Source organism: Podarcis cretensis (assembly GCF_951804945.1).
Source record: "Podarcis cretensis genome assembly, chromosome: 9".
In the NCBI taxonomy this organism is placed as follows: domain Eukaryota; kingdom Metazoa; phylum Chordata; class Lepidosauria; order Squamata; family Lacertidae; genus Podarcis; species Podarcis cretensis.
Window position 1 is genome coordinate 74,416,926 of NC_137178.1, and position 24,996 is coordinate 74,441,921.

Here is a 24,996-nt window from a genome sequence, read left to right on the forward strand (position 1 = left end):
TTATTTATGTTATAAAATTTACTCATGGCTTGGTGTGTTGTTGTTGTTGTTGTTTAAAACAACAACAACCCTAAAAGCGGTTTACAAAAAAGATGAAACAAGATAAGGGATATTCTGTGGCCAACTTGCCCACTCACCCCCATTCCAGTTCCCATTCATCTCCAGATTTTGGGATGCGGTTTTGCTGAATGAAAGGCAGGCTGTGTGTGTGTGTGTGTGTGTGTGTGTGTGTGTGTGTGTGAGAGAGAGAGAGAGAGAGAGAGAGAGAGAGAGAGGTTTTACCTTTTATTTGGCGTCCTTTTTGCCAGGATATTCTTCAGATAGTCTTCGTAATAGCCACTCCCCGGCAGCTTAAAACAGACACAAAAGACTGATTATTCCACATGAATTTTTGGTGCAAGGTTGCATCTCCCCCCCCCCCCCCACTGAAAGTGCTCTAAAGCCACTTCAATTGGCATAGCTTCCACCCCAACGGTATTCACCCAACAGAGCTAGAGTTCCCTGTTTTAGTAGTACTAGAGTGTTTTAAAGGTATTGTGTGAATGTGACCACATCTCCAGATTAAGCCATGCTCTCTTAGCTGTGATTCCTGATTTTTTTTTTGGGGGGGGGGACACAAGGACCTAGATCACGCTTTGGGTCCCTTCCAAATCTACAGGTCTACAGACAGCATTTGAAATATAAGGGGAAAGTAGGAACCTTGCTGCGTACTTAAAGGATTTGGGGTACAGCTTCATAGCACCAATTTGCTAATTTATAAGTATGGAAGTTCCAGAGAAAATTTAGAATAGGGGGGTGGGGAACATTTGCAGAAGCATCTGCATTTCACAGCATGCCCAGCCCACCACATAAACTATGTATTCTTCCTTTTTTTAAGTGTGTGTGTGTGTGTGTGTGTGTGTTTAGGGAAAGGGGCAAGGGATCAGGGGCTCAGAAGACCTAGGCTGGCACAATTGCCATTTAGTAAGCCAAATTCAGCTCACCAGCCAGGCTGGGTGGTCTTGAAAGCCAGACCACACCAAAGCAGGGGCTGCAAAACACAACTCCAGTTGGGCAGTTGCTCCGCAGGGCTGTGAAATGGCATGAAAATGCTTGCCCATTCAGTGTAATGGCAGAAAGCATTGCCCTCACTCTGATTTGGCTTTTAAGCCATTGTTGTGTAACTGGGCCTTGGAAACACCCCACTTCCGCCCCAAAATGCCCCTGTTGAAAAGGTACAATGGTCTCAATCAATCCATCGGTTCGACTCAATTTTCACATAGCTAAAGGGGCTGTTGCAAAAATGTAAGAGGCCGCTTTGCACATTAAAAGAATATTAGGTGCACACCTGTAAAAGCCCATTAATTATGAACATGACAAACATGTGCAGTTTTGCAATTTGCAAAATGAATAGTTAATTAGTTGGAAAATGAATTAACTGACAGCTCCAATAATCACCCCTGCTGCACATTCTTGTTAGGTCCTTGGCCATCATCGGCTCAATAACTGCTTGGGTTTATAGCAGGCCTGGTATAGGAAACTGGCACCCTTCGACAGCTGCGGGGGCACCCAGCTTTCTCTGCCCTGGGCTTCTGGCTGTAGGCACACCCAATGGCTGCAGGAGCAAGCAACCCTATAAGCCCCCGCAATGCCCCAGGGCCAGCGCTGCATTGTGGGAATTGTGGAAAATCAAAATGGCCATTTGCTCCATCAGGAAAACACTTTGCCAAGGGCTACCGCAACCCAGGAGCCAGTCCGAGTCTGAGCTTGAGCCATGGAGTACTAACGTGACAAGCCCCATCTTGAGATTCTGCTGGCTGTCTGGGGCCAGAGAGAAAATGCAAGCAATTCATCCAAGAGATATTTGATGGCAGACACCACCTGGGAAATCAGGGCAAGGAAGGAGGATGAGATGAAGAATAAATTAAAAAGCAAAGGGGGCTGGGGCAAAGACCACACAGGATTCTCCAATTATTCCCTTGAGGACCAGAAGGACCAGAAAATATGGTCTCCAGGGAATGTGGCTCAAGTAAAAAGTCTCTTTGAATTAAAGGAGAAGACCACCAATTGTACAGGAAAATTCATGCGCTGCCTGGCCAGGTGTCTCTAGTGCTGTAGAGGAAACGTTTTAGTAGGCTTGCCCTTCAATTGCAATGTGGCAAATGTGCTTTGATTGGGGATAATATGGTAGGAGCTGCATCTTTTCAAAAGGGCAAAATTAGTATAATTATAATTTATTGCATTTATAACCTACTCTGCCGCCCAATGAGCTCAGTGTAGCATACAAGGCTCTCTCAATCCGCATAACAACTCTGCAAGGCAAGTTAGGCTGAAAGGCAGTGACTGGCACCGAGTGGGTGATTTGAACCCTGGCCTCTTCCAGGTCCTAGTCTGACACTCTAACCACTACACCACACTGTCTCTCCAGTGAGACTCTCCACTAACTTGCCATGACTCTCTAGCATTCCCGAAAGGATTATTTCCTGGCCCTGCATGAAGATACTGGGGATTGAAGTTGGGATCTTCTACATAGAATCATAGAAGAGTTGAACCACGTTCTCTGAATTCTGAGCCCCTCCAGAAATGCTACCATCTGCGCTGATTAATCTGCGATGTCTCATTCACACATTCAAGTCACTATCTGACGCTACAGTCAGTGGGCAAGGACTGGCACCACGGTGGGTTGGCAAGGCAGTGATTCAGGAAGAGGCTCATAGCTGATTGTTCCAGCATCTTCCCGCAGGAAGCAAAACCATATTGTGAAAGGCTACCCACCAACATGCAGGCTGTGATATGTAGCAAAGACACCCATGATATATTTATTTATTGTGTTTATATTAGATCTACTTTGAGTGAAGCTCTGTTGGTGACCTCTCTCTTTGCCACTGAAAGTCAGGGTATGCTCTTGCTTGCGCCAACCCAGAAAAGACCCAGCGTACGGGTGCCGCAACATCCTCAACACACTTCTTATATTTTTTAAGAAGCACCCGACTTCTGCAACCTATTTAAAAATGCCTTGCATAATTCCCATATGCCTCGCCAGCCTTTGTGATCGCAGTTGCGGAGGTGCTAATTATCGTGGGGAGAGGAGTGGGTCTGTCACTACACAAGGTTGTTGCAGGATCCCAGCTGGAGATCTGCACAAATATCTGAAGTGGAATAAGAAGGAATGTTCTGTTCCCGACTCCTTATCCCAGAGTTGTGGATTGGGCTAAGCCCTAAAATCCAAGTGCAGATTTGGGCTTCTATCGATTATTTATTTATTTTTAAATAGAGCTTTCTTTCTTAAAATAAAAACCCTGTGCCAATCGTTTGGATTATGATTCTGTTGCCAAACACTCACTCTCCTCCTTCCACTGTAAGGCTCTGAATAGGAAACATTCAGAAACTCAAATCTTCTTGAGCTAAGTGGTTTAGATTTCAACAACAACAACAAAAAAGCAGATTATTGTCCCCGCCCCCCCAAGAGCCAAATTGTCTTTCCCACACACCCTGTAAGCTGAGGGCACCTCAATTAGAGTCGGCCTTGGGAAGGGAATCACAGGATTGTAGAATCAGAAGGGACCCCAAGGCTCATTGAGGAATCACAGCGAAAGGATGCCTGACAGATGGTCATCCAGCCTCTGCTTAAAAACCTCCAAGGAAAGAGAGTCCACCACCTTCTGAGGACTGAGTGAATATGATCCATTGTCAAACAGCTCTTATTCGCAGGAAGTTCTTCCTAAGCTTTAGCTGGAATCCCCTTCCTTGCAATTTGAATCCACTGGTTTGGGTTCTGCCCTCCAGAGCAGCAGAAAACCAGCTTCCTCCATCCTCCTCTTTGATATTTGAAGATGACTCTCCTTTCTCCCCTGAGTCTCCTCTTTTCAAGGCCAAACATCTCCAACTCCCTCTATTGTTCCTCATAAGGCTTGGTCATCTTGGTTGCCCTCCTCTGCACACATTCCTGTGGTGGTCAGGTGTGGTCTGACCAAGGCAGAATAGAATGGGAATATTATTATTATTATTATTCAGACATGGGTGGCGCTGTGGTCTAAACCACAGAGCCTAGGGCTTGCCGATCAGAAGGTCAGCGGTTCGAATCCCTGCGACAGGGTGAGCTCCCGTTGCTCGGTCCCTGCTCCTGCCAACCTAGCAGTTTGAAAGCACATCAAGTGCAAGTAGATAAATAGGTACCACTCTGGCGGGAAGGTAAACAGTCTTTCCTTGCGCTGCTCTGGTTTGCCAGAAGCGGCTTTGTCATGCTGGCCACATGACCCAGAAGCTGTCTGCGGACAAACGCCGGCTCCCTCGGCCAGTAAAGCGAGATGAGCGCTGCAACCCTAGAGTCGTCCGCGACTGGACCTAATGGTCAGGGGTCCCTTTACCTTTATTATTATTATTATTAAATTTAAAAAATTCCTTCCAGCAGCACCTTAGAGACCAACTAAGTTTGTTATTGGTATGCACACGAAAGCTCATACCAATAACAAACTTAGTTGGTCTCTAAGGTGCTACTGGAAGGAATTTTTAAATTTTGTTTCGACTATGGCAGACCAGCATGGCTACCTACCTGTAACTATTATTATTAAATTAGATTTGTATATTGCCCTTCATCTGAAGATCTCAGAGCAGTTCACAGCATAAAAACACATGATAAAAACACAAAACACATAATAAAAACAAGAACTTCCCTTGGCTGAACATGAGACTTCTATTAATGCAGCTGAGAACTGCATTGGCTTCACACTGTTGCAAGACAACAGCTTTTTCATAGTCCCTGAGGCTTGGTCAACAGTATTTGGATGGCCACAAGGTTTTCCCCACTTCTGAGCTAGGAACTTAGAAAGCTGTTTGTTCCCAGGCCAGACAATTCCTCCATTTTGTTGTGTCAGCTTAATCTATTGCCCAGTGGGACGCAGGTGGCGCTGTGGTTAAACCACAGAGCCTAGGACTTGCCAATCAGAAGGTCGGCGGTTCGAATCCCCACGACAGGGTGAGCTCCCGTTGCTCGGTCCCTGCTCCTGCCAGCCTAGCAATTCAAAAGCACGTTAAAGTGCAAGTAGATAAATAGGTACCGCTCCGGCGGGAAGGTAAACGGCGTTTCCGTGTGCTGCTCTGGTTCGCCAGAAGCGGCTTGGTCATGCTGGCCACATGACCCGGAAGCTGTCTGCGGACAAATGCTGGCTCCCTCAGCCAATAAAGCGAGATGAGCGCCACAACCCCAGAGTCAGTCACAACTGGACCTAATGGTCAGGGGTCCCTTTACCTTTAATCTATTGCCTATCAAGTGATTACAAGAGCACAGCTCATTCCTCCCCACCAAAAGAAACTCTGCACCGCCAGAACATCATGGGGCAGAAAGGTGTTTGAAAATGAAACACTTGTTATTTTTAAATGCATACAGGCATGCATGTCACCATGACATTTCAGGAACTGCCAAGTGGGTCAGGTTCCATTTTCTGTTTCTGTACGGCATCCAAAATTTGTGCTCACTCCAAAAATATGCACCACATATTGGCAATGCCTTGCATAATTTGCACCTGTTTCGTAATGGAAACAGTTGGGAGTCGGAATGTTAGACAGGTCCACGTGCTCTGCTGTAATACCTTAGCACAACACCATCTCTTCCTGCCTGTATTCCACTTGTCCTGCCTGTATTCCACTTGTCAGGAAACTGCCATCGGAGCCAAGGGTGGTGGTAAGGCTCCAAAAGGATGCTGGAGAGGGAACCAGCAAGGAGAGAGAGGAAGCCTCAGCTGGGGAAGGAAATAGACGTGACGCCAGGGAGAAAGGGGAGTCTGAGGGAACTTCGGAGAGAAGGCTCCAGGACTCTTCCAGAGAAGCCAGCGGGGAGAGCACGGGACCTCCTCTGGGGACGCCCACTCTGCGCAGAAAGGTTTCGCGCAGAGAAGGCAGGCGGCGATTGGGTGTGAAAGAACTTCTATGTTGGAAGAAATTCAGGAAATGCCCACTGACGGATTCTGCCAGTGATTGAGACAGTCACGGTGTACTGACTGTCCAGGCTGGGGAAAGTTTTAACCAAACTACTCAGCTCGGAGCAGTTTGCGACTTACACACAAGCAACCCCATACCCCATTACACCACTCAACCCCAATTCAACAAGGGCAAGACCTGTTGTATTTCCCCCCCTCACAAGTTGGTATATTTATATGCAACTATTCATAAGAATGGGACACGGGTGGCGCTGTGTGTTAAACCACTGAGCTTAGGGCTTGCCGATCAGAAGGTCAGTGGTTCGAATCCCCATGACGGGGTGAGCTCCTGTTGCTCGGTCCCTGCTCCTGCCAGCCTAGCAGTTCGAAAGCATGTCAAAGTGCAAGTAGATAAATAGGTACTGCTCCAGCAGGAAGGTAAACGGCGTTTCCGTGCGCTGCTCCGGTTTGCCAGAAGCGGCTTAGTCATGCTGGCCACATGACTCAGAAGCTGTACGCCAGCTCCTCGGCCAATAAAGCGAGATGAGCGCCACAACCCCAGAGTCGGCCACGACTGGACCTAATGGTCAGGGGTCCCTTTACCTTTATTCATAAGAACAATCAGAGCAGTTTACAACAAGAGCATGTAAAACCATACAGTAAAAACTGCATGAAAACGTTAAAATCAGTAATCAGCTAACAGTTGTGCAAAATGTATTCTTCACTGCCTGCTTCCATCAGGAATTTAAAAGTTGAAACAAAGGGTGCCTGCTGATGTTCCCAACACTTCCTTACCTGAGAATTATTCTGTCCTTCTGACTCTCAGCTCCCTTCAGCCCAAGCCAGCATAGCCAATGGTTAGGAAAGATGGGCTCTGTCCACCGCTGGCCTCGTGACAAAGCCATGCACACTCCCCACGTCCCAGGAATAAAGTAAGGCTTTTGCTTTGCAGAATGTCTGTTTTCTTGTGCTAAGGTCCTTTCTGTTCCAGGGATGAAGAGGCTGAGCCTGTGGCCCTCTAGGGATTTGTTGGACCACAACTCCCATCACCCCAAACCTTGGACATCCTAGCAGAGGCCAATGGGGGTTGGAGTCTCAGAATTGTAGTTCACGCATAAGCCTTGAGGCTGAACTACCACAATGGACTCTGTGTGGAACTGCCCTTGGTCCTGGTTCAGATGCTTCAGCTGGTGCAAAATGTTGTGACCAGGTTGCACTAGCTGCCCATCTACTACTGAGACAGGTGTAAGGTCCTAGCATTAATTTATAAAGCCCCAAACAACTTAGGTCCAGGGTTTGCCTGAACCATAGCTGTCAACTTTCAGATTTGAAAATAAGGGATCAGCAGCCTCACCTGTCCCGGGGACAGTCTACGGGATATCTAACAATCTGGGATAGCAGTGGGAAATGGCGCTGGAATAAGGGAATTTCCTGCCAAAAAAGGGAAGGTTGACAGCTATGGCCTGAACCCTTCTATCCCACTGAGATCACCTGCAGGAATGTGGTTCACCCAAGTTGGTGAAGCTCACTTGACAACAACAAGCAACTGAGCCTTTAGTGTCATTGGCCTAGCCCTGTGGAACTCTCCGCCACTGGAGATTCAGCAGATGCTTTCTGTGCCCACTATGAAACACCTACTGGAAACTTTTCTATTCTGCTGGGCAAGCAATTAAGAATGCATCTTTCCACCTTGGTTAATAGTGGTCTGTTTTGAATGTTTTTAACTGTGTACGACTTTTGTGTTTTCATTGTTGTGTAAACCATATGTGTGTGTTATATATTGGTTTGCAAGTACTCTTATAATTAAGCATCTGGAGGAGATGAGGTTCCCCATCCCTGCTCCACTCAGTCTACACCAGCACCCGGAGACGTATCTTCCTCTAGTTTGACCCAGGGATGTTGCCATGCCTTACCTCCACCGTCACTTTCTTCCTCTTCTGCTCCCTGAAGCTCTTGACAAGCTGTGCAGGATACCAAAGGCTCAAAACCACAAGGCACAGGATGATGGGGAGATAAGAAAGCAGGGAATAGTACCTATAAATCTGAGCAGAGACAAAAAGAATGGCTGCAAGAAAGACAAACCTGTGTTCAACTTATAAATCCCATTACAAACACAACTCTCCCCCTGCTGGATAACTCCAGCAAGTTCCTACAACCCTTGCAGAACCCAGCAGGGAGGAAGAGGAGGTTGGGACAATGCTAGAATTTGTTGATTGCCTTTCATTGCCTCTGGTCCCACCTGCGGGTGGGCCCTCTGCTTTCACGCCCTATCAGTAGATCCTGAGCTGAAAGCCCTTGAAGAGGCTCCTTGCCTCACTCCTGATTCCCAGCAAGCCCTTTCTTTGCCAACGGTTGGGTCTTGAGGTCTGCAAGATGGGCCAGGCACACACGGCTATGGTGCCATTATGGGCATTATATATTGCTCAGAACATGGGTAGGTCCTCTTGCCCGCCCCTCCTGCAAAGCAGCAGCCAGTCTCTCCAGGAACGGGCTTCCTCCTTGGAGCCATATAGAACTGGCCCATGCCAACCAAACCTCAGGGCCTTCCAAGCCTCCCCGGTTGTCTTTACCTTGGGCGACTGAGGGCATTCCACCTTCTGCCAGAGATGGACCACGCAATGGCACCAGGACAGCAGGCAGCCCAAGAAGTACCCAGCTCTGTGCCTGACCGTAGCACATGCAATTAAGGGGTAGTAGAAGGCAGGGTAATAGAGCAAAGCCATGATCTTCCAGTATTCTGGAGAGGGAGATCAAGGGGGAGAGAAGGGCAGAGGTTAAGAGCCTCAGCTGGACAACAAACAGAGGCAATTCAGCAAGGCAGGCCATGCCGAGAGCATGCAGGGTGGAGTCAGCGATGGGGCTCCCACAAACGTCCCTTGAAGATGCTGCATCAGTTTCCCCCATGCAAAAGAACTCCTTGGAAGCTATTCCCTTGGCAGTGTGACTTCTAGTTTAAGGTAAAGGTAAAGGGACACCTGACCATTAGGTCCAGTCATGGCCAACTCTGGGGTTGCGGCACTCATCTCACTTTACTGGCCGAGGGACCCAGCGTACAGCTTCCGGGTCATGTGGCCAGCATGACTAAGCCGCTTCTGGTGAAGCAGAGCAGCGCACGGAAACGCCGTTTACCTTCCCGCCGGAGCGGTACCTATTTATCTACTTGCACTTTGAAGTGCTTTTGAACTGCTAGGTTGGCAGGAGCTGGGACAGAGCAACAGGAGCTCACCCCGTCGCGGGGATTCGAACCGCCGACCTTCTGATCGGCAAGTCCTAGGCTCTGCGGTTTAACCCACAGCACCATCCGCGTCCCGGCTTCTAGTTTAGGGGTTCCTGCATTGCAAGGGCTTGGACTTTGCAGTTCCAGGATTGTATGATAGGGATGGGCAAATTGCTTAAAGGTCCACTTTCTTAAAGTTTAGTTCTCTGCACTGACACATCAGACTGCAAATTCTCTCTCTTTTTTAAAGTCCTCATGAAAACCTGTCAGCATTTTAGTGATTATTTCTCTTAATTACACATTTTCTGTATGCTGTTTTTTCCTAATGTACGGTACATATCCTTGCAAGCAACTGCCCCCAGCAGCAAGGATATTTGTTCACTAATATATGCATTTATGCACATTTTCGTCTTATATACACACTTTTGCTCTGAATTGCACAATTAAGAGAAGTGCAATTTTTTAAAAAAGAAAGAAAGAAAGAAAGCAGTGTTTCAGTTTACATATTGTTTCAGGAAGTGTAAATCAGGCAGGTTCACCTTTAAATGTGAACTCAGTTGAATTTCTTCCCTCTCCTGAGCTTCCATCTATCCTTTGAACCCTTCCATCATTTGTGGGGCATTGCCCCGAAATGGATTCCTGGCATTCCCAAATTGCTCCCAGCCATGCCTTGGTGAGAGATCTGGAAATGTACGGTCTGGTCTAGCCTCCTGCCCTCCAGCTACCACATCAGTTTAGGAAACACCCTATAGAACAGATAAGGAATTCTCCATGGCTGAGCTCTGCAGGATTAATGAGTGGTGTGTGTGTTCATATTTAAAAACACCCATTTACACCATGTCTGGGGAACTCCAACCACGCAAATTGTGTGTCCACAGTGTGTTCATTAAATCTGTGCACACATACACACAGTTGCACAATGGAGCAGCTCTTAAGAGTCATCTAGTGCTCTGTGATAACGGAAACAAAACATGATTATATTAAAATGGAAGGGGTGACATATGTCAGCTCTGGGGCAGATTCTCCAAACCTGGTGCCCTTCAGAGATTTCAGAGGACTCCTCCCATCAGTCCTAGCCATTGCCACCCCAAGCCCTGCAAAGGCTTTGTCAAAGTGTGCAGCCAGGCAGCTGCCGGCAACAGGAGGCTTGAGAGTCGAGGCAGCAGCTGGGAAATGGGCGCACTTATTCTGCTGGCCTGGTGGGGGCCTGATAGGGCCCCCCTTTTTCACCTGACCCTCTCAATTGGTCATTTCCCCTAATATGAGCAACTGAGATCTTATGATGAAGGGCAGTATAGAAACCTAAGGAATGAATGAATGAATGAACGAACGAATGGGGTTCCATTTCCCCATACATAATACATTTTTGTATGCTATTTTAACAGATATATACATTTTATGTACACTTTACCCTAGAATATGCATTTGCATTGCAAAGTTGAGAGAAATGCAACTTTTGAAGTACATTATATGTTGTTTCAGGAAGCACAAATTAGGCAGAACCATCTTTAGATTTAAAGGTGATTCTGCCTAATTTGCACTTCCTGAAACAATATATAACATACTTCAAAAGTTGCATTTATCTCAATTTTGGGCCTTTTCTGCCTGGAGCCAACTGTAAGAATCCGGATGCTGGATCTTGGCTCTGATACAGCAGGGGTCTTCACATTCTCCACATTCTCAATGTATAAATCTTGCAGACACAATGCAGCTTTTGGAGCCCTGAATGTCTCCAGAGTGGCAAACAATACACAAAATTAAAAAGGATGGTGTAGTAGGCCATTGAAGAAGGGGTCTCTCCTGTGCCCATGGAGGCAACCTGGTTATGACTATACAGGGCTATAAAGTCCTATACAGCTTAGGCCCAGGCTCTGTGAAAGACTGTATTCTCCCATATAAACCTGCCTGTGCTCTGAGGTTGGGGGGGGGGCTTCTCTTGGTCCTGCCACCCTCACAGGCATGCTTGGTGGGGACATGGGGCAGGGCCTTCCTTGTGGCTGCTCCCAGACAACTTTGGAAGTCCCTTCCTGGAGAAGCTGGATTGGCTCCCTCCTTGTGGTCCTTCCATTGGGAGGTGAAGACGGCTCTGTTCTGACATGCTTTGAGGAATCAATTGTTTTGTAAAGGAAAGGGCTTTTTATAGTGCTGTGCCATTTTTAATATCTGTGTTTTAATAGATTTGGCTTTATATCACTTTAATTCTACTAGAGTTTAACTACTTTTAAATGATTCTCTTGTGTAAGTTTTTAGCTTTCTGTATTTTATCTGGCCAGTAGTGATGTATGGAAGTGAGAGCTGGACCATAAAGAAGGCTGATCACCAAATAATTGATGCTTTTGAATTATGGTGCTGGAGGAGACTCTTGAGAGTCCCATGGATTGCAAGAAGACCAAACCTCTCTATTCTGAAGGAAATCAGCCCTGAGTGCTCACTGGAAGGGCAGATCCTGAAGCTGAGGCTCCAAGACTTTGACCACCTCATGAGAAGAGAAGACTCCCTGGAAAAAACCCTGATGTTGGGAAAGATTGAGGGCACAAGGAGAAGGGGATGGCAGAGGACGAGATGGTTGGACAGTGTTCTCGAAGCTACCAGCATGAATTTGACCAAACTGCGGGAGGCAGTGGAAGACAGAAGTGCCTGGCGTGCTCTGGTCCATGGGGTCACGAAGAGTCGGACACGACTAAACGACTAAACAACAACAACAACAACAACAACAACAACAACAACAACAACATTTTATCTGGGTTGTTTTGATTTATGTAAGCTGCCTTGAGTCCTGGTCTAGTGAAAAGGAGGATATTAATAACAACAACAACAACAACAACAACAACAACAACAACAACAACAACAACAACAACAACTTTCAGTGTTACCTCGATTGTGGGTCGAGGAGCCGGAGATGAAGGGCAGAGGGTCGCTATCAAGAACCAGGATGCATAAGGAGGAGAAGAGGATGCCAAAAACTGCCACAGAGAGCCCCTTGTGACCTTCCTCTTCCAAGAAATGCACAGGGCTTAAGGAGGAACAAAGACGTGAATGATTAAAAAAAGGACCCATTTGCACCAGCGGAACATCTCTGCAGAAGGGCTGCCCTCCCCACAAACCCTGCAGACTTGCAGACACACCGCAGGCCCAGAGTGGAGACTAAAGTGTACCCACACCATATCAGTGTTCAGCTTTTGGAACGATGGGGTGTGCTCAATGAATTCATGCTGTGCATGGACAAGAATCTGCACAAATGACTTTGGTTGTTTCCAAAAATGGCACCCAGGTAGGAGAAGCCAAATACACCTGAGCTTTTCACGCTCACTTGTTATGTGCAGGTGTGAATGACTGAACAGGTGGCCTAGGAAACGGCCCAATAGCCGCGTAGGCAGTATTTCCTGCTCTAACTGGCAGTGACTGTCCAGCATCTAGAGCAATGAAGGGCCCTTATGTGTCACCTGCGACCTGGCTCTTTTCCGGAGACGACCGCAATTGAGACAGGGACCTTCTGCATGCAAGGCAGGTGCTCTACCGCTGAGCTGTGGGCTGCCCCTCCCACCAAAGGGCACAGAGAGGTGCAACAGTGCAATCCTGGAAAGTGTGCCCATGCCATGGTCCCTGTTGCCACATCCCTCACAGAGCCTGCTCTTCCCCTGGCAATGTCTCTTGCTTCTCTGGAAGGAGGGTGGGACGAGTCACTTTTTCCTCCCACTAGTATGTGGCCCCTGGAAGGCTGTTCACAAGAGAATGTGGCCCTCCGCTTGAAGTAGCCTCCCTACCCAGGTGTATACACACCCATTTTACTAGTTGCATAGTGGCTAGAATGTTGGACTAAGACCTGGGAGAGACCAGGGTTCAAATCTCTACTCCAGCATGAAACTCACTGGGGGGGGGGGCAGTTCCTGCCTCTCAGCAGGACCTACCACACAGGGTTGTTGTGGAGATCAAGTGAGGGCTAGGACCTGGAAGAGACCTGGATTCAAATCCCCCACCCAGCTATGAAGCTCCCTGGGTGTGACTCTGGGGGACAGTCACTGCCCCTGAGCCTGATCTACCTTGCAGGGCTGTTGTTATCAGACAGGGAGGGGGGCATTTCATATGTGCCGTATTGAGCTCCTTGGAGGAAAGGTGGCATAGAAATGTATAAGCAAGCCTTCCACAACCTGCATACATTACATTGTGCTCATTAGCCCGACCCACATAAATCTGCTTATTTTTGCATGAATTGTTCACCTTCTACTACATGGGGGGCAGCAAAGAACTATGTAGGGCAATGCTCATGCAGCCCACACACATGCCGGCCAACGGGAAGGACCTCTTGGGCCTGCCTTTGCCTTTGATGGTCCTACCACAATCACACGCCCCCCCCACCCCCCAATTTGCCACCTTAAGAACTCACAACCTGACAAATGACAATTGTCAATCTTAGCTCAGAGACAGCAAAAGACAATGTCCTCCATCCCTAGGCTGCATCTGGGCCGTGGAGGGTACCTTAGAAGTCCCGGGGCTCCATCCCAACAATTTTTATAGAGTTTCTTCCGCTTCACCAGCAGAGAGAGAATCAGCAAGACAGCCAGCTGCAAGAGAGGAAGTGGTGTGGATTCAATGAGAGCAACAAAGACTGTTGTTTGCACAGCTCTATCCCATCTTGATAAATATAAAATGTGGCAGCTCCGGGAGCCAAGGGCTTATGGGTTTATAGCAGGGCCCTCATGAGACGGCCCTGAGATGTTGATTTCTTTTTACTTTTACTTGACTATGAAATACATTAGAGTGCTGACTTGAAAACAGACATTTTCCACTGTTTCTCCTACACTCTGGAAATCCCTTTTCTCCATTGTACATGAAGCAACTTCAGTTACTCGCTTTGCAGAGACAAACCGTTTGAATCGGCTTTGGTAGTTGGGTATGGTACTTCTAAAGCTCTGCTTCATTAGATGATTTTAGGGTCTTGTTATGTTTCGTACTGCCATGTACCCCTAACATTAAAAAAAATAAAATTACGCAGTTTAGAAATATTTTAGAATAGATCAATTAGTATCCACCATTATGCTTCAGCTCTATAAAAGAATAACAATGGAAGACCTTTTACATAAACGAGAAACATGATACACCAATGCTATAGAAAATAGTTGACATAACATTTCAGTTTAAGTTTCACAAATGTCACTTGCAAATGAAATTAAACTTTGCAGGCAAGTTAGCAACACCTCTCCTCTTCCCTGCTCACAGCGATGTCTCCAGCGTGACTTCATCTTCTTGAAAAATTGTCTGTGAGCTCCATGAGCAGGAGACGACATGGGAAATACTTACTGATACTGGAGCCATGCAGGCGTGGTAGAGGTCATAAGGGATGGTGGGATGGCAGTCTGGGATAACTTCAGGAGTCATGCTATATGAAAGAGAAAAGCAAATGTTTAAAATAACATTCACTTCAAGAGGTGCACAGTTAGACTATGCAACTCCCTTAAAGAGGGCATGTATTGTGGTGAGACCCGGACAAGCAACACCCTGGGTTGTGGGTGGGTACAATTGGTCAGCCACAACACCCGATTGGTAGGTCCCTCATAGCTGGGTGCAATCTGGCCAATGGGACGCAGTCCAAACGGTTCGAGAGACCTATTTATGCCCATGCACGTGACCCAGAGCTTCCTCTTTCGGCGCGTGCATTCGGAACACCCGCCCACCTCTCCCTACTTTTAGGGCATTTTGCGCTTGACCTTGCTATGCCGTCGTCTGTCACTGGGACAGGGGCACGGCAAGAATTTTCCCCACTTGGCTGATTGGCTGTTGCCATTTGGGTTTCACTTGCTGCGTAGCAAATCGTCACAACTTGTAAGGTTATGGATAGGCTCTGGTTCAGGTGATAGGGATGGGAGAACGCTCTCACCATCCCGATGTGAAGGGTATTCCGTTAAAGGAATCCAGGGACTTGATGGTTTGGTCAACCCCTGTGAGGGGGTTGTGCCCGTGCCTGAGTCCAGGGGGACATTTGGGTGGCGGAGTTAGCCCGTGCCCGGCTTTCCGCCTATTGGCTATTTCCGCCTATTTTCCCCTTGGCTGACCTACGATGGTGCTCTGGGTCAGCGTTACCTTCATGGCAGGGAGCTAGTTAAAGCAGAGCCTATGCAACCAGTCACTTTCTGTAATCAATAAAGTTGTGGCCTAAATTCTGCCAAAAACCAAACCAAAATTTGAGTCAAGGGTGAATTTGTTTAGGGAGGAGGTTTCTGGGTCTGAACACGCAAACGTGTAAAACGGAATCCAATAAGTTGTGCCCAGCTAAAAGGAGGATTTTGCACAAGGATTCCACCCTCAGGGGGTAAAATACTTATTCTAGGAAACCTCTGGTATATGTGTGCCACTATATTAACCATGCAGGGAGATAAATCTATGTCATGCATGCAAAGCCATTTTCTGGTTCCTTGGAAAATAGGGGTTTGAGGGCAGAGCTTACATATCTTATGTTAATGGGAGGCAATATATATTAAAATTAAAAGGATTTTTTTTTTTTAAAGGAGCAACCAAATTAACCGAAGGGGTGTTAAAAGAACTGGTTTTGTGAGCAAGAGATTAAAGGCGCTAAATATGCATAACACGGTTCAACTAAGGGAGATGGAGAACCGTGGAAATTTATTTGAAGAGCTGGGAAATGCACCATGGCGGATAAGGAATTAGTTCAGGTGGGTCCCAAGGGACATTACTGGAGGGAGGGAGAGGACTTTGCTAAGCAGCTGAAAAGGGTGGAGAAGCTGACCTTGGCACCTACCCCCTTGTCATAGAAAAGGCTGGATGGAATCAGGAGATGGAGCCAATCAGCTACTGTATTTGCAGACAATGAGCAAAGGAGCATCAGGGCAGCTGGAGCATAGCTGTCAACTTTTCCCCTTTTTAAGGGAAATTCCCTTATTCCAAATAGGATTCCTCGCAAGAAAAGGGAAAAGTTGACAGCTATGAGCTGGAGCCCCTTGGGGGGCATCAGAGCCAATGGCAGGTGGAGTCCACTTAGGCCAGGCTCATGCCCTGCATTGAAAGTGCTAGGACACCACTTTAGACTGTCATGGCTGCCCCCAAAGAATGCTGGGAGCTGCAGTTTGTTGTGGGTGCTGAGAGCCGTGTTCCTCTCACAAAACTACAGTTCCCAGAGGGGTTTAACAGTCAGCCTCTCTTCATAGGGCGCTCTGGCAGGGCCGGCCCACCCATGAGGCAAGGTGAGGTCACCGCCTCAGGCGGCAGAATCCACAGAGGCAGCAGATCCCCATGTCGAACTACAATCTCCCCCTTGTTCCTGGTGTAGATCTTCACTCACCCCTTCTTTTCTGGTGGGGAGGAGGATTGCCTTTTATGGGTCACCTCAGGTGCCAAAATGTCTTGGGCTGGCCCTGCACTCTGGGAATTGGGAGGCCTTAGAAGAAGACAGAGATGAGGAAGCCCTTTCATCTCATGGGCCACAACTCACCATGGACAACCTTCCAGAAGCTACAGAGCGGGGGTGGTGGACACACGCAAACGTGGTCAGAGGAACGTAAGTGGCCCTTACCGTGGGTCCCTGCTCTAGGGACCCACTAGAGCAGGCATAGGCAACCTATGGCCCAGGGGCTGGATGCAGCCCAATTGCCTTCTCAATCTGGCCCGTGGACTGTCCAGGAATCAGTGTGTTTTTACATGAGTAGAATGTGTGCTTTTATTTAAAATGCATCTCTGGGTTATTTGTGGGGCATAGGAATTCGATCATTTTATTTATTTATTTATTTATTTATTTATTTATTTATTTATTTATACCCCACCCATCTGGCTGGGTTTCCCCAGCCACTCTGGGCAGCTTCCAACAGAATATTAAAATACAATAGTCTCTTAAACATTAAAAGCTTCCCTAAACAGGGCTGCCTTTAGATGTCTTCTAAAAGTCTGGTAGTTGTTGTTCTCTTTGACATCTGGTGGGAGGGCGTTCCACAGGGAGGGCGCCACTACCGAGAAGGCCCTCTGCCTGTAACTCGGCTTCTCGCAGTGAGGGAACCGCCAGAAGGCCCTCAGAGCTGGACGATGGGGGTGGAGACGCTCCTTCAGGTATACTGGACCAAGGCTGTTTTTCAAAATATAGTCTGGCCCCCCACATGGTCTGAGGGACAGTAGACCGGCCCACAGCTGCAAAAGGTTGCTGACCCCTGCTCTAGAGAGGACTTGAGGGTCACATGGTGGCTCTGCTCAGCCTCCACAGTCGGAGCAGGACTGCTTCTCAATGCCAGTTGCTGGAAGCCACAGGACAGGAGACTCTTGTGCTCGGGTCCTCCTTGCTGGTTTCCTGCATTGCAGGGGTGGGTCTAGATGACCCTTAGGGTGCCTTCCAACTCTAACATTCTACAATTCTATGGTCTGTTTGGCTGCTGTGAGAACAGGAAGCTGGACGAAATGGGCCACTGGTCTGACCTCGCAGGTTCTTCCTATGTTCTTATTTGGCCACCCTGGACCAGAGGCTCGCCAGTCCCCACCCTGGGAAGAAGCCAAGAACTGGGAAATCGGCTTGGAAGAAACCAACCTGTCTGAAACCAGGGACCTCGCTGGCCACTTGTTGTTGCCGCGGGCAAGGTTGCGTTTTGCCAGGATTGTGGCACAGAGCAAGAAACTCTTTAGAATGGTTGCTTTTTCAAGATACGCACAGTCGTGGCTGTTGGGGTGGCACAGGTTAGATAGTGTTTCTTTCTGGGTTTCCCAAAGCTCTGCCTAGCTGCCTCTTTCCAAGAGGGTGGGGGGTGAGCCAACCCCAAAGTCCTCCTGCTGCACCCTGCTGCCTTGCCCTCACCCCTGGGTAATTGCCAGCCACACAGAGCACTGGGAACCCAGCTGAACTACACTGCCCTGCCCTCTGTGGTGCAATGTCAGACTAGGACCAGGGATCCCCACTTGGCCACTTGGGCCAGTCACTCACTCTCAGGCTGACCTACCTCACAGGGATAGGTAAAGGTAAAGGGAACCCTGACCATTAGGTCCAGTCGTGGCCGACTCTGGGGTTGCGGCGCTCATCTCGCTTTAATGGCCGAGGGAGCCAGCATACAGCTTCTGGGTCATGTGGCCAGCAGGACTAAGCCACTTCTGGCGAACCAGAGCAGCGCACGGAAACGCTGTTTACCTTCTCGCTTGAGCGGTACCTATTGATCTACTTGCACTTTGACGTGCTTTCGAACTGCTAGGTTGGCAGGAGCAGGGACCAAGCAAGGGGAGCGCACCCTCGCGGGGATTCGAACCGCCGACCTTCTGATCAGCAAGTCCTAGGCTCTGTGGTTTAACCCACAGCACCACCCGCGTCCCTCATAGGGATAAGGTGAGGATAATTGAGGACTAGGGCCTGGGAAACTAGGGTTCAATCGCCTACTCAGCTAGGAAACTCACTTGGGGACAATCTTAGCCTCTCAGCCTAAGCTAAATGAGGACACGTAGGCGGCGGGAGGGGACAACCATGTATGCCACATTGAGCTCCTTGGAGAAAAACATGGGATATAAATGTAATAGCAAGCCAGCAAACAAATATTTCACGCCACTGTTTCTGTGGCATTTTGCAGATACCACGGTGCGCTCTGTGGCAGCACTACTGGTCGGATTTAAAGGGCAGGGCAAGACTGGGTCTCTCTTTTCTTTTTGCAAGTCTAGGGCTTGCCGATCAGAAGGTCGGTGGTTCGAATCCCTGCGACAGGGTGAGCTCCTGTTGCTTGGTATGCCGGCTCCCTCGGCCAGTAAATCAAGATGAGCGTCGCAACCCCAGAGTCGGCCACGAGTGGACCTAATGGTCAGGGGTCCCTTTACCTTTTACCCTCCCTGATAAAGTCTAACAAGAACAAACTTTCTTGACAGATGAGCATCAGGATGCTGACCCAGAGAAAGGGACAGTTTGGCTCTTTGTTGTGACTTTTCAGTGCTTCTGGTTTCACCCAAACCCAAACAGAGATCAAGTTACAGCCGATGAATGAAGCTAAAGTCCAAGCCTTCCTGGGATCTGACTGCAAAGAGGAGTTTTGTGCCCCCTTCTAGTCATGCTGTTTAGCAAAGCCCAGCTGAATCACTCGGCACCTCATTTTAGGAACATAGAATTATACGGTTAGAAGGGATCCCAAAGGCCAATCCCCTGCAATGCAGAAATCACGGCTAAAGCACCCTTGACAGAGGTCCATCCCACCTCTTCTTAAAAACCTTCCAGGAATGAGAGTCCACGACCTCCCAAAGGATTCCCCTTCCCTGTTGAATAGCTCTTGCTGCCGGCAGGTTCTTCCTGATATTTAGCCAGAATCTCCTTCCTTGTCATTTGAATCTGTTGCTTCGGGTCTTCCCCTCTGACGCAGCGGAAGGAAAGCTTACTCCATCTTACATGTGACAGTCCTTTCGATATTTGAAGATGGCTCTCGGGCCACATCTCAGTCTTCTTTGCTCCAGGCGAAACAGCCCCAGTTCCCTTAAAGGGTAAAGGGACCCCTGACCATTAAGTCCAGTCGTGGCCGACTCTGGGGTTGCGGTGCTCATCTCGCTTTATTGGCTGAGGGAGCCAGCGTACAGCTTCCGGGTCATGTGGCCAGCATGACTAAGCCACTTCTGATGAACCAGAGCAGCGCACGGAAACGCCGTTTACCTTCCCGCTATTTATCTACTTGCACTTTGACGTGCTTTTGAACTGCTAGGTGGACAGGAGCAACGGGAGCTCACCCTGTCACGGGGATTCGAACCAACCGCCAACCTTCTGATCGGCATGTCCGAGGCTCTGTGGTTTAACCCACAGCACCACCCGCGTCCCCCCAGTTCCCTTAACGGTTCCTCAAAAGGTCTTGGATTCCAGACTCTATCATCTCAGTCACCTGCCTCTGTGCATGTTCCTGCTTGGCAATAGCCTTCTAACACTGGGGTGCCCAGAAGTGGACACAAGACCCTAGGTGTGGTCTGACCATGGCAGAATAGAGTGGCACTACACTTTCTCTTGATCTGGACACTAGACGTCTGTGGATGCAGCCTAGAATGGCACTGGCCTTTTTGCTGCTGCATCACCATTGACTCACTTTATGCTTGTGGTCTACCAAAACCCCTAGATCCATTTCGCATGGACTGCTGTTAAGCCAGTCCATTCTACATTTGCACATCTGGTGATTCCTGATGCCTGTTTCAAGCTAAGGTTTTTGGATCAGGTTCAGCTGTGATTCTGGTCTAGTTCTTGAATCCAAGCCAGTAAAAGATTCCGCAACCTGTTTAGCCCACCTGTAGTGGCTGCGCAGCTGTTCTGTGAAGCCAGTCCAGCCAGCGGCCAGAACTGAAAAGGATAAACCAGGAGTCAGGATCGAGGAGGGAAGTCAGGAATTAAGGCAACAGGAACACACAAGAACACAGGGAGACCCGATTGCTCAAGCAAGGCTCAACTGGAACAGGAAGCCCTCCTACGCTTCTTCCTGTCTCGGAGAACCCAGAGGCCAACCTGGGCAGGAGGAGGGAACCCAGGGCTCCCTGGAGAAGCTGCTACATGCAGTTCAGTTGTTTGCCACCCTGGGGAGTTGCACATGGATCCAGTAAGATGCCACCTTCAGACCCATTCAGATCCAGTTCATGGGAAGAACAAGAAATAATAGCAACTATTATTATTGTCATCCTTCAGGAAGCAGGGCTTTTTCCGCTGTGGCTTTGGAGTAAATTGGGGTTAGTTCTGATTCCTGCATTGCATAAGGCTGGACTAGATCAGTGTTTCCCAACCTTGGGCCTCCAGCTGTTTTTGAACTACAATTCCCATCATCCCTAACCACTGGTCTTGCTAGCTAGGGATGATGGGAGTTGTAGTCCAAAAACAGCTGGAGGCCCAAGGTTGGGAAACACTGGACTAGATATCCCTCGGGGTCTCTTTCAACTCTACAATTCTACAATTCCCATAAATGCTTTCTCCCTGAGGTTATTTCACCTTGTTTTTCATTTTGTAGAAAGTCAGCACTATTTTATCCTGTTGCTATGTTCCTGTTGTTTTATGATTATTATTTTTTAAACGTGTTTATTAGTTTTAGAGGTTGTGTGTCCCCCCCCCCCCAATTCAGGGTGGATTTTACAAAACAAAACAAAAGCAAACATGTAAATTGCCCCATGAACAGCTTTGAAAGGCAATCAACTAACATTATGAGACAAATAAAATAATTAAAGAAAACGAGAGCCTTAACAGGATGCTATGTTGTGTTTTAAAACAAAAACAAAAAAGCATTATTTGAATTTATTAAAGCTTCACGTCAAAAATCACAGTTGACTTTGACAGAAGGTTTCAAACCAATGAGTAGACCCCGACCAAAAACAAACAGCCCGACTGAAGAGCCAGTTAGGTGCAGTAGTTAAGAGTCTTGGATTTGGGACTGGGCGAGAGCAGAGTTCGAATCCCAACATTGGGCCAGTCTTAGCCTAGTGTACTGCACAGGGTTGTTGTGAGGAGAAAACGGGGAGGAGGAGAACTGTGTAAGTCACCTTGAGCCCCTTGCACTAGGTGGGCTACTGGCCTGATCCAGCTGGGCTCTTGTCATGTTTTTATTTATTTTGGAGCAAGTGGAAAACGAAACTGAATGGAGCCCATTTGGTTCAAAGCAAATGCTCAGAGGAACAAATGGGAGTCCTATTGGAGACCATTTCCTTTGGCAGCCACATTAAAGGGCTATTTTGGGGTCAACAAAATGCACCCGCAAAGGACCCTGTGGTGTAAATGGGGGTCTTTATTTTATTTCCCTTTTTGTTGTTGAAAAACTCTATATAACATCGCTTAGGCTTAGCATTCTTATTGGGACCAAATTTATTGTGAGAGTGATATTAAACTTTTGTTTTGCCTATCATTTCAAAAATCCAGTAAAAATAAGAGAAAGAAAGAAAGAAAGAAAGAAAGAAAGAAAGAAAGAAAGAAAGAGAGAGAGAGAGAGGACCTTGCTGCTCCCACAGAAAAATAGAAGAAAAATAAAAATAAGACTTTTAAAATAAATGAAAATGAAATGGTAATATTGAAACAAATATGAAGCCATATTCGCTAATCTTTAGACTGATCCAAGCCGATATAATCTACAGTTCAAATCAATCCATCAAAACTGATGTCTAATTGTGTGGGGGGGGGGGGGTTGCCAATGTTACCACTTTGTTCATAGGCTGTTTGGTGGGTATTTAGGATAGTAAATTGACACTGCAGCCATGCAGGAAACATTCACAAAACCATATCCGAGTGAGGGCAGGATCAGAAAATAATGATTCCTGCCCTCACTCTGAATGGCAAGGGAACAGTCCTGAGCTCCATTAAGGAGCAGAACCACCGTCAGCGCCAGATTGCATGGGTCACTGGCCACAGATGCCACAAATAAATGAAAAAGCTGCATTCCCGGCGGGGCTGGACAGTTGTATGAAATGCACCCCCCCACACACAAAATGCCTTGGATCTGAGGAGTGAAAGTTCTCAAAATACAATTTGCTTTGGGGCTGAACTGAAAAGGCTACTTCCAAAAACACGTTAACAGCAATATAGAATATGGATATGATATGATATGATATGATATGATATGATATGATATGATATATGATGATATGATTTCTGCCCCAGGAGGAGACCATGATAAAGTAGTAATATAAATGGGGCTACAGGAGGATTAATAGATTACAGAAAATGCTGGCATAGGGACTTTTAAGAACAGCTTTGCCAAGGACTGTGGCAAGGTGTGGTGAAAGACAGATTATGGGTTTGACCTAAGGCAAATATGCTGCTACATCACCAAAATGTATTCTCCCCCTCCCCCCAGTGAAAATTTGAGTACTTTAGATCTGTTGGCACCTACTCATGGATTCGGCAGGCATTGAATATGAAGGTAAGGTACTAACTTCCATTGCATGTTATCTCTCAGATACTACATACCTTTACATGTCAGACAATCAAATGTAGTCACATGCCATTGCAGGCCCCCCAAGAAAACACTCTCAAAACACCCCCCCCCCAAAACCAGCTATGAGATGTAGTGGTCAAATAAAGTACAGTGCTGGACATAAAGGCATCAAACATTCGGTAAATACTGGCGTATGCTGAGCAGATAGGAAACCAAAATTTGAAAGGAATTTCCCCACTGAGTGACACACACATCATACTTGGGAAACAAATGGATTAGCAATACTTACTCATCCTGGTCCCCTGTTTGGTCATATATATACCAGTTATCGTCAGAAGCAAAGTTGCCATCCATGGAGAGGTCGTCAGTCACCAGCCCTTGGGAAGACATCCTGTTTGCTTCTGTCCGGCAGGATAAATGCAAAGAATAATGGGGGGGGGGGGGATGCGTGAGATTTTTTTTTCTTAGCTATAGATTTAACCCTTCTTATTAAGCATCTGTCCCCCAGCTGATTCAGGCCAACTTGCTGAGTTTAAACCCCCATTGCGGCCAGCTCTGGCAGCTGTGAGGCTCAACACATCCGACTCAACTCTTTCTTTCCTTTCGCTCCTTCTGCCTCTTTCTCCCTCCCACTTTACTCTGTAGAACTTGGCTCCAAGTGACTCCTGTTTCAACAGCTGATGAAAACAAAGGAGAATAGAGAGCATGGCCATAAAAATCTCGCTTGGGAGAGTCTGGGTCATGACATGAGACAAGGAGATTAAAAGGAACCAAGGGCAGGTTGAATTGGGTTCCTGCCCACCCACCCTCCACTGTGGAGAACGCCAGACCCAGAATGAACCAAACCAATTTTTTTTTTTTTTTACTTAACAGAGGTTTACGTGAATCTCGGGAGCAGGGCGGAGGAGGGGGCTGAAGCAAAAATGATTAAAGATGGCTTTAAAAGAGGATTGGGCAAATTGGCTCTTCTTACATTCTCATGGGAGAGGGCTCTTAGGCTCAGATTCTGCTGGTGGGCTTCCCCTGGGGGGCATCTGGTTGGCAAGCATGAGATACTACATACTTTTAACAGGGAGAAATGTAAAGTATTGCACTTGGGCAAAAAAAAAAATGAGAGGCACAAATACAAGATGGGTGACACCTGGCTTGAGAGCAGTACACGTGAAAAGGATCTAGGAGTTTTGGTTGACCACGAACTTGACATGAGCCAACAGTGTGACGCGGCAGCTAAAAAAGCCAATGTAATTCTGGGCTGCATCAATAGGAGTATAGCACCTAGATCAAGGGAAGTAATAGTGCCACTGTATTCTGCTCTGGTCAGACCTCACCTGGAGTACTGTGTCCAGTTCTGGGCACCACAGTTCAAGAAGGACACGGACAAACTGGAACATGTCCAGAGGAGGGCAACCAAAATGGTCAAAGGCCTGGAAACGATGCCTTATGAAGAACGGCTAAGGGAGCTGGACATGTTTAGCCTGGAGAAGAGGAGGTTAAGGGGTGATATGATAGCCATGTTCAAATATATAAAAGGATGTCACCTAGAGGAGGGAGAAAGGTTGTTTTCTGCTGCTCCAGAGAAGCGGACACGGAGCAATGGATCCAAACTACAAGAAAGAAGATTCCACCTAAACATTAGGAAGAACTTCCTGACAGTAAGAGCTGTTCGACAGTGGAATTTGCTGCCAAGGAGTGTGGTGGAGTCTCCTTCTTTGGAGGTCTTTAAGCAGAGGCTTGACAACCATATGTCAGGAGTGCTCTGATGGTGTTTCCTGCTTGGCAGGGGGTTGGACTCGATGGCTCTTGTGGTCTCTTCCAACTCTATGATTCTATGATTCTATGATTCTAGAACAGGATGCTGGACTAAGTGGGCCATGGGCCTGATTCACCAGGCACTTCTTGGGTTCCATGTCCCAACTCCTCCCAATTTCATCCAAACCACGCTCTCCATTTCTAAAAAACAGTAGCTAAGGAGGCAAAGGTCTGTATAGTGAAAGCTATGGTTTCCCCAGTAGTGATGTATGGAAGTGAGAGCTGAACCATAAAGAAGGCT

General features: G+C 47.5%; 1 protein-coding gene across 2 annotated transcripts in view; it reads right to left on the reverse strand.

The window, feature by feature from the left end:
- The window catches only part of STRA6 (signaling receptor and transporter of retinol STRA6), a 51,497-nt gene that overhangs the window by 14,491 nt on the left and 12,010 nt on the right, over positions 1 to 24,996 (reverse strand). The window contains exons 2-8 of one of the 2 annotated variants that reach the window (XM_079991587.1): positions 23,236 to 23,347; positions 14,410 to 14,488; positions 13,588 to 13,673; positions 11,985 to 12,124; positions 8,465 to 8,631; positions 7,808 to 7,936; positions 283 to 350 (exon numbers count right to left, since the gene is read on the reverse strand). In XM_079991587.1, coding sequence (XP_079847713.1) covers positions 283 to 350; positions 7,808 to 7,936; positions 8,465 to 8,631; positions 11,985 to 12,124; positions 13,588 to 13,673; positions 14,410 to 14,488; positions 23,236 to 23,336 — 770 coding nt within the window. In that variant the 5' untranslated portion in view covers positions 23,337 to 23,347. Of the gene's footprint in view, positions 1 to 282; positions 351 to 7,807; positions 7,937 to 8,464; positions 8,632 to 11,984; positions 12,125 to 13,587; positions 13,674 to 14,409; positions 14,489 to 23,235; positions 23,731 to 24,996 lie in introns of those variants that run through there. The other variant, XM_079991588.1, reaches the window with a different exon arrangement.